A 9,158-nucleotide genomic window follows, 5' to 3' on the forward strand; every position below is an offset into this window, starting at 1 on the left:
ATGTGGATTTATACATATTATATATTATATATACTTTCTACTAAGAATGTTAAGTTCTGATTTCGATTTACTCAGGATCATGTTTATTAGATCGTGTAGAAGTCATTTATATTATATTATATTATTTATTTATTCTATTTAAAAATGTTTTTATACCCGCTGTAAAATACGATGATGGTTTAATTATGGTATGGGGATACCTCTTCACTTCAAACGTAGATCCTTCAACATGTCGAAGAAAATATACCATAGAGAAATGTTGCCAAGTTGATAATCAATTTCGATATAGAAATTATGTCAAACAGACATAAAATAGTTATGTCCAAATATTTAACATCATAAGAAATTATTTTATTAATAAATAAACATAACATTTAAAACAGTTCATTTTTTATAATAGATTCTACATATTGTTATAGAAAATACTGTGAAGTTTGGTTTATGGCGTTGGAATTTGTAGCTAGTAAATAAGCTGAACGTTATATTTTATTACGACTGCCTACCATTAGAAGATGAACTGCACGCTGTTAATTTAATAATATTAGGACGACGAGCCGGAAATATAAGATTCTCTCAGTGTGTTAAAACCTTAAATTATTACAACATCTAAAATTAAAGACGGGGTTAAATATTAGATAAATTTTAAATTAAAACATATTTTTACGTTGACTTTTTATAGTTACATGTCCTGGGTAAATGTTTTAGGGCTGTAATTTTTCACTTTCAGCCCAACAGAGAAACAGCATGACCTCTATATTACTTTTATAAAACAGCTATGACCCGTGTTAATTGTCTTAAAATAGAGTACGATGTTTAATAATGTTTCATAAATGAATATTAATTGATGTCAAAGTTCAGTCAGAAAGCGCCTTAAATATTTTGTAGTATAAACTGGATAAATAATGTAAAAACATGTAAAAGTTATTTATACCTGTTGTATGTTTTTTATAAAAACAAAAAACATTACTTATTCAATAATGTAATAAAAGAATTCCTATATACAATAAATGATATTTAGAATGAAATATTAAACAAGTAGTGAGCACGCATTTCGCATTTGGGCACACATAGTTGCGGATTAATGAGACAATAAAAATGATGACCACATAAAAGTACGCAAACTTTAGGCTTAAAATCGTGTCATGAATTTGGAACTGACCGATATAGAGACATCACTATATCAATAAAGCGTAATGAGCCAAGTCATAGGATAATTTAAACAGTTATGTCCAGTCAATTGTAACGTATTTCACGAACTTTCTCCCCGTTTTATTGTGCAAGCTGCGTCAGGCATGGGTTATTCCATAATCAAGTTTAAATCACAATCAGGAATACCGTAGAACCCAAATGTTCCATCCTGTTAGATGCAATCACAATACGTACTTTTGGAACAGTACTAAATGACTCAATATGGTCTCATTAACAACTAAAAAGTTAGTGATGAGTGAAACTTGTATATACGTTATGTCCTAATAAAATCATTCTCTCCGATCTTCTGCACTATTAAATGAACTTGATGCTAAAACAGAAAAGGACTTTAATGTTTTATTTTTAACCTAATGCGCAGATATAGAAAGATATGTTTTCATGCGCTCACACTCAAAATCAATGGAAGTGCCCGATTGTCATAACTATTGATGGACTGAGGTGCGTTCAATCCTGAAATATGAGCGTCCATTTGATTAAAAGACCGTGAAATTCGATGTGTAAATCCTACTCCTGTTTTTCTATTTCAGTAAATAAATATGCAATAAACCGCAGTATTCCGACTTACAGTCGATTTACCCTTGAGTTTTATTGTTGTCTGTAGGCACTTTTCATATTTCTTCAATGACGTCCACGTACGGGATTTAAAACCTTCGGGACAAAAGTTGACGATTTGATGTCGATATCTATTTAAATTGGGTTTATTTCGGATAATACCGAATTGCGGATTTACGAGGTAATGTTCTTGAAAAATTACTATTTTTGATAACTGGGCTATAAACATTTTAACGTTTAATTTTGAACTCATGAATACAATGTATTATTTATGATTTTTTTTTGATATACAGTATCTAAGGTGTTCTAAAAGGCTATTACATACGATTTGGATGTAATGTAGGACTAAAACATAAAAAATCTTTCTTTTATATTCCATAAAAATTACATTATTTCATATAAATTCTATTTTCTCCATCAAAGAGACAAGCACTACATCAACATTACGGGTTGTCCGTTCATAAAAGAGCAAAATAAAGTATTCGCTCTTTCAAAGACTACCCAATTTTAACGATTTCTTCAGAGTAATTATTGATCTAATATACTAAGAACTAAAAAAATAGAAACTTCATCTCAATAATAAAAATTAATTGGAAAGCTTATATCTATTGCAATTTAGTATATATACAGTTACAAATAATACTTTTCTTTCGTAATATATTTTGTATAGTTCTTATCAACATTTGTCTGAATAATTCATTTATAAGAAATTCCACTAAGTTGAAATATAATTTGCCTCAGTGTTACAAAATTATGAAATATCCAGATTCTAAAGTTAACAACTCAATTGTGAACTATTTACTAATATTTGTTCTTGACATTTTACTATTTTGCATAACTAAGGGAGTTTAAACAATAAATGAATTATTTCTCACATTGTCAAATTTGTATTATTCATTAGAATATTTTTATATATTATAACTGTACCACTAGATTGATTTAAACAAAATTCGTTTGTGAACACCAATATTGGCATTAATTGCAATGATTATTTTCTTATTCATTAAATAAAAAATATTAATAAGTAATACCTAAATTATTCTTCAAGTCAACGATAACTGAGATTCAGAATTTTAAAAATATATAAAGTAGTAAGAAAATATTAAATATATTAAAAATATGAGCTGTACTACTTGAATTGGATGTCAGTACCTATAATGTTTTTTTTCTGTTATTGTTATTTCAACTATGCAACTATTAAATTTAATGTATATTTTATAAAGTTTCTACTTGCTATTACTTTTATATTTTTCAATGGAAAAAATTATAGCAACTTCTTACTTTATGGTTTTTCATTGTTCTTTTTACTTCAAGCTTAAATACAGTTTTCTGTAATACTAAAGAAATTCTATAAATGGATAATTCGAATGCCATAAAACGTAAAAAAATTTAATTTATAAAAAATGATGGTTTTTGCTTGGAAAAAATTTGTTATATCCACAGTGTACAATGGTGGCTTTTCAATTATGTTATGGAAATGTTTCAATGCTATTTCTGACATAGGACTCTTTAGACTGATTTATGTACAGGAGAAACGACACCAAACACAAATCCAAAATAGTGGCGGGTTGGTTAAAAGATCAACCAAGTTTTGTCTTGCCTACAGACATTACATGAGGATCATTTATAACCAAATTCGACATAAAAATTTTACTAATTTAAATTAACTCCTCAATTCAAGAAGCTTGAAGGAATATATACTTGGCAAATAGGCAAAAATTATAAAACAAAAAGGATATTATACAGTGTTAATGTTAAATTAATTAACACAGATTTAATCATTAAAAATCGATGTGAAAATTTAAAATCCATTTTAAAATTAAAGTTTCTCTATTTATATTCAGCCCAATTAAGAGAAATAAATATATGTAACATATAATAAGAATGTGGTAGAACTACTCTATATTTAAATTATTTATATAATTTGTCAATTGTTGAATTTTTTTGCCATTTGTTTTGCACATAACCTAAAAAAACATAACCTATATATAAATAAGTCCAACTTAACAAAATTCTGTGCATATACTTGTATTTAAATGCGTAAAAATGGATGATACGTTGTCCGCCTTTGCGGATGAGTTTGAAAATGATTTCACGGAAGAAAGTATTGTGGTATAGACTATAAGTTGTAAGTTTAAGCTTAATATGTTGATATTTAGGCACCTCATCGAAGAATGAAGGTCCAGAACAGAGCAACACAAAAGTGTCAAACAAAATGTATACACTCCTGGTTAATCCGAAACAACGTGGAAATCCTTTATTGAAGTCTGTGACTAATGTTCCTTGGGAGTTCGATGATATTGTACCAGATTATCAAATGGGGGCAACCACTTGTGCACTATTCTTATCACTAAAATATCACAATTTAAATCCAGATTATATTCATGATAGGTTAAAGAAATTGGGAAAATCCTATCAACTTAGAGTTTTATTAGTTCAAGTAAGTACTTATTACATGATGCTCAAAAAATAATTTTTTAATAAATTGCAGGTTGACATCAAGGAACCACATCATGTTTTAAAAAATCTCACTCGCATTTGCATTTTGGCAGATTTAACATTGATATTAGCATGGAGTCCTGAAGAGGCTGGTAAAATTATAGAAACTTACAAAATATATGAAAACAAACCAAGAGAGGGATTAATGGAAAAAAGTGAGAACTCTCCATACTTGAATGTATTTATTCTAACTCTGAATCAGTTCATTTTCAAAATGTTTACTTTTTTAGCTTGTCACAGCTCTAACATCCATCAAGAGAGTAAATAAAACAGATGCTATGACTTTAATTAGGAGATTTAAGACTTTAAAGGGCATAATTGAAGCTAAGGAGTCTGAGTTGGCTGAGTGTCCAGGATTGGGGCCAATTAAAGCTAAAAAATTATATCAAACATTGCATGAAAATTTTTGCAAAAAATCATAATTTTTGTAATTGTTTATTTCATTTCTTTATATTATAGTTATTTATTAATATATTTTTATTGTATAATGCTGGATTTTATTTAAAGAAGTTTTAATAAACATTGAAATCTTCTGCATAAATTAAACAAAATTGCATAAATAATAGAAATTTGTGACATTTCACAGTGCTAAATGAAAGATAAATCAAGCATAAACCTAATAAAATGTGTCCAAAGTCCCACAATGCGTTTTATAAATATAAAATATATAAAAAGTAAAACAAACTTAAAATATTAACCATCCAGAGTTGCAAATATTCAAATGATCAAAATAAAACAAATTGAAAATATTTTTAAATGTATATAATATAGGAAATGCAAATTGTCATCTTCAAAAGAGTATATAAAAATAATTAATAAGCATTTCTGGGTATATTTTTTACGTAAATACTTCTCATGCAATAAATTGTATTTCAATTGTAATTTAAAAGTACGATATAAAAATTTTATATATTTTAAAACAACAAAATTATTAAGCGCCATCTGTGAAATGTAATATGACTCTTTACCTGGGATATCTGTTATATCAACTGTGCTGGAGACTTTTGTTTTTAGTTTATGTCAGTGTGACGTTTCAGCGCCCTCTTTAGAATTCCTTCTAGCCGAAAGACACATTGTAAGTGCATCATCCATTAATTCTTAAGTAAAAATATTTAAGTTTATTAGTTAATTTACAAAATACGTAGGTAAGAATACGACCCAACAATTTATTATTATTAATCAACAGTTTTATATTAAAATAATTGTAGATTTTTATCGATGTTGTCGGATACAAGAGTTGGGTCGCATTTGTAGGTTATTGTTGACATCTTCCTGTAACTGCAAAAAAGTTCCTTTGATTTATCAACAACTTATTGGGTTTCAGGTTGCAATGGCGCCAAGAAAAGGAAAAGTACAGAAAGAAGAAGTTCAAGTGTCCCTTGGACCACAAGTTCGTGAAGGCGAAATTGTATTTGGTGTAGCCCACATCTTCGCCAGTTTCAACGATACTTTCGTACACGTTACCGATTTGTCTGGAAGAGAAACCATTTCCAGAGTTACTGGTGGAATGAAAGTGAAAGCAGACAGAGATGAAGCTTCTCCCTATGCTGCTATGTTGGCTGCTCAGGTGAGTTACTAGTTTGTTTTGGTTTCACTCAAATTGTAATTAATAGATCATATAAAGCTTAATTATTTTAATCAGTGTAACCTTAGTGGTAGTGCGTTTTTAGAGTTTTATTATGTATATTTTGTTTTTCCCACTATTTTTATTATGCACATGTTAAATTTGCTAAACACTTGATTAAGGTGTTTACAACGCCTCTTTATACATTAATTTAAAGTGTGAAGCTTTCAGTCAGTTACAAAATACTACATATGAATGTTTTCTTTTATAGGATGTAGCTGAAAAGTGCAAAACTTTGGGCATCACCGCCCTCCACATTAAATTGCGTGCTACTGGTGGAAACAAGACAAAAACTCCAGGACCTGGTGCACAGAGTGCTCTTAGGGCTTTGGCTCGTTCAAACATGAAGATTGGCCGCATTGAAGATGTTACCCCCATTCCATCAGACTCTACTCGCAGGAAGGGTGGTCGCCGCGGTCGCAGATTGTAAATTTGCTGGTTTTTTATGTCTTTAACATCTCAATAAATACTTCGTTGAAGTAATGAAATAGTTTCTTTAAATTAAAACCCATAACTAGTGCTGAATGTGCATTATAAATGGTGTTAAACACTCCGATATCTAGGTATTATGAACTTATTTATGTCCTGTGACAAACATTTTATAATAATACCGTGTAGTAAAAAACAGTTGACGAATACAAACTTTTATTAAGCAAAAAATAAGTATAAAATATTAAACAGCATGCATTGTACTTACATTACATTAGTAACAATGATTACATTTTAAATAAACATTAAATAAATTAGTTATACAGCAATATTTTTAGTACTAAAACTATTAAAATTGCAACTTAATTATATCATTCAGAACCTACAATATTGCCCAGAGTTAGAAATACTTGAACATTGCGTTCATATTTTTGTGGTTGATGGGTTAACATAGTGTTTGTGTAGAGATGTCGCATTGTAAATCCACAAACTACTTCTTCATTCAAAGGCAGATTCTCATCTGGTGTTACAGTAAGTTTTATAAAAGCTTTATTAGCCTTCCTTCTTTTAACAAGCCTGGAATATTAAAATACAGTAAAAAATAAAGATTATAATTTATATATGAAACTTACTTTGTATCATCTTGAATATTATGCGTGTCTCCAGAATCATCATACTCAGCAGCGTCATCACGAGGAGGTAAAATAAAACTGCTAGTTGGAATTTCAACTTTACAGTTAATATTTTGTTCAATTTTCCTAGGTTTTATGGTAATTGATGGTTGTCTATGAGAAGGCAAACTCAACAAGCTACTTGGCTGACTGGTAGATGTCAGTGAGGGTAGTGATATTGGTTGCTTCTGAAACACAAAATTTAAAAATAACTTACATTAAACTATTCTATATCTTACATCTTGTAAACTTAATGAATCCAAAGATTCTTCTGTTTCTTTGATTTCTTCATCTTCTGGTTCAGTAATAACAAGTTCCAAGAAGGAAATATCAGTTTGATGTTGAGTGGGATTGGTGAATTTTAATATTAGTTCAACAGGTTTACCAGCTCTAAGAGGTTCTACTGTTACTATTCTTATATCAGGAATGTGATAGCTACAAAAACAGTCATCAAATCAATTGAATTTTTTTAAATTATTATACTTACTAAGCAAATAATTGAATTTTGAATTTTACAGAATTTGGATTATATTCTGGCTTGCTGACATTATGTTCACAAGCTCTACATCTCAAAGATCTTTTAATGGATAATTGTTTGTGAACTGGAAACATTTTATCAACTGTGACTGGTTGACTCTCTGGATATAACAAACGTTGATCGATTGAAGTAACTAAAAAACGCTTTATGTAACAATTTCCTACATATATGTATCACAAAATACCTTCTAAGAAATTAAGTGGTTCAGTGAAGATTGAATCAGGCAACTCCTCCACCTCCTCTACTGCAACAGCAGGTTCTGGCTTTTTTGGTTTGCTCTTTAACAAAGGGTGTGTTCTATCAGCTGGTAACCCAATTCTCTTTCGTAAAGCAGCAGCCGTAACTCCCGTCATATCCTTTAAAATATTAGATTATAATATTATGTATACTAATTGTTATATAATTTTACAGTGTAACTCATATATTTCTTCCTTTGTTTCTTTTTGTCATTCTCTTTTTGTTGTTTTTGTGATAAAACCACAGCCTTGTAAGCATCAAGAACTTCCTGCAGACGATGCCCGTGCACGTTATCACGATCGGGAAATCCAGTAACTAACAGTACAATGAAAAACGTTATTAATTTATATATTTTTATCCAGGGCACTTATTACCGCTGGTCTGATCAGGAATTCCGACGTCTCTAGAAGTCCATCTGCAATATTGACAGAGCAAATAGTGCATTTTCTTCACAGGAGTTTTAGGCTCATCTGCATGTTGAGTCTTTGAAGTCGCCGCAATTCTTGGTCCTAGATCTTGTTGACAACTGGGACACACTAGACAGTTGCCACATCGATTTTTCTTGATGCGGGCCTCCGCAGATGGAATATTTTCCGAGCATTTTCCACAGAATAATGAATCCACCTGTTACAAAGGATATGAACACAAATCAATAATAATGTGAAGTGAATAGCAAAAATTATCAATCTTGGATTGATATAAAATGTTTTTAATGTGTAATTAAAAATTATTTTTATTGCAAATCTTTAGTATTTTAACTATTGATTATACACTTTGTTGTGTAGCTGTATTTTAATGTATTCTTTTATGAGCACCATGTACGTTTTATGATTTATAAAAAGTCTTAAGCAGATTACAGAGAATAAACAGCTTTAAAACGAATCTTTTAAATTTTGATTCTTATGTAGAATTTCGTATTTTCATATGGAAATTATAATTTACCCTTAATGGCATTCAACGGAAACGTTGTTAAGCGTTAATGCATTTCGTTTGCTATTAAAAATTAATTATATAAATCATTGAGATTAAAATTGAAGAATTGAAAATTATTTAATAAAACGTCGAATTTGAAAATAGGTTGTTACCTCATGACAAACACAAAAACTACACCGTATCTTAGAACAGTGCCTACAGAAGTATAATTGGGAAATCGGCTTCAGTAGGCCACAATGACACGCGTATTTAACTATTTCTGGACCACAAACGTGAGCCATTTTCAATAAGATAAATTATTAACTCTCAATTTGACACATCAAGAGTTAACTTTCATAAACGTCAAACGCCACTGTGACCAACTAAGTAATCGTAAATTACAATTTAAAGAAAAAGCGTGCTTCGGGACAATTCTAAAAGTAAATTAAACGAATTAGATATTAAAAATGTAAACGGAACATAAATA

At 29.6% G+C, this 9,158-nt stretch overlaps 3 protein-coding genes across 3 annotated transcripts; 2 read left to right on the forward strand and 1 right to left on the reverse strand.

The window, feature by feature from the left end:
* Positions 1-3,731: 3,731 nt before the first annotated feature.
* Positions 3,732-4,749, forward strand: LOC109597039 (DNA excision repair protein ERCC-1). The gene is made up of 4 exons (XM_020012671.2): positions 3,732-3,865; positions 3,921-4,201; positions 4,253-4,438; positions 4,491-4,749. The coding sequence occupies exons 1-4, from the start codon at positions 3,808-3,810 to the stop codon at positions 4,680-4,682; spliced, it is 717 nt and encodes a 238-aa protein (XP_019868230.2). The 5' UTR covers positions 3,732-3,807; the 3' UTR covers positions 4,683-4,749.
* A 503-nt stretch (positions 4,750-5,252) lies between these two features.
* On the forward strand, positions 5,253-6,372 carry LOC109597018 (40S ribosomal protein S14a). Its single transcript, XM_020012640.2, has 3 exons — positions 5,253-5,335; positions 5,585-5,827; positions 6,096-6,372. Exons 2-3 carry the CDS (start codon positions 5,591-5,593, stop codon positions 6,312-6,314), a joined length of 456 nt encoding a protein of 151 aa, XP_019868199.1. The 5' UTR covers positions 5,253-5,335; positions 5,585-5,590; the 3' UTR covers positions 6,315-6,372.
* A 140-nt stretch (positions 6,373-6,512) lies between these two features.
* LOC109597017 (dynactin subunit 4) lies at positions 6,513-9,035 on the reverse strand. The gene is made up of 8 exons (XM_020012639.2): positions 8,845-9,035; positions 8,134-8,383; positions 7,932-8,074; positions 7,707-7,878; positions 7,472-7,655; positions 7,224-7,419; positions 6,946-7,172; positions 6,513-6,889 (listed from the first exon to the last, which is right to left on the reverse strand). The coding sequence occupies exons 1-8, from the start codon at positions 8,971-8,973 to the stop codon at positions 6,685-6,687; spliced, it is 1,506 nt and encodes a 501-aa protein (XP_019868198.2). The 5' UTR covers positions 8,974-9,035; the 3' UTR covers positions 6,513-6,684.
* Positions 9,036-9,158: the final 123 nt, after the last annotated feature.

The sequence above is a fragment of the Aethina tumida genome, chromosome 3 (genome assembly GCF_024364675.1).
Source record: "Aethina tumida isolate Nest 87 chromosome 3, icAetTumi1.1, whole genome shotgun sequence".
NCBI classification, from domain to species: Eukaryota; Metazoa; Arthropoda; class Insecta; order Coleoptera; family Nitidulidae; genus Aethina; species Aethina tumida.

What these genes read in the sequence shown, in the direction of transcription:
- LOC109597039 (XM_020012671.2), top strand. Translation starts at nt 3,808, where the DNA reads ATGGATGATACGTTGTCCGCCTTTGCGGATGAGTTTGAAAATGATTTC. An exon ending in AAATGATTTCACGGAAGAAA is followed by an intron (nt 3,866 to 3,920) that starts GTATTGTGGTAT and finishes GTTGATATTTAG; the next exon opens with GCACCTCATCGAAGAATGAA. An exon ending in TTAGAGTTTTATTAGTTCAA is followed by an intron (nt 4,202 to 4,252) that starts GTAAGTACTTAT and finishes AATAAATTGCAG; the next exon opens with GTTGACATCAAGGAACCACA.
- LOC109597017 (XM_020012639.2), bottom strand. Translation starts at nt 8,973, where the DNA reads ATGGCTCACGTTTGTGGTCCAGAAATAGTTAAATACGCGTGTCATTGT. An exon ending in AGAAATATATGAGTTACACT is followed by an intron (nt 7,879 to 7,931) that starts GTAAAATTATAT and finishes AATATTTTAAAG; the next exon opens with GATATGACGGGAGTTACGGC. An exon ending in ATTCATTAAGTTTACAAGAT is followed by an intron (nt 7,173 to 7,223) that starts GTAAGATATAGA and finishes TTTGTGTTTCAG; the next exon opens with AAGCAACCAATATCACTACC.
- LOC109597018 (XM_020012640.2), top strand. Translation starts at nt 5,591, where the DNA reads ATGGCGCCAAGAAAAGGAAAAGTACAGAAAGAAGAAGTTCAAGTGTCC. An exon ending in CTGCTATGTTGGCTGCTCAG is followed by an intron (nt 5,828 to 6,095) that starts GTGAGTTACTAG and finishes TTTCTTTTATAG; the next exon opens with GATGTAGCTGAAAAGTGCAA.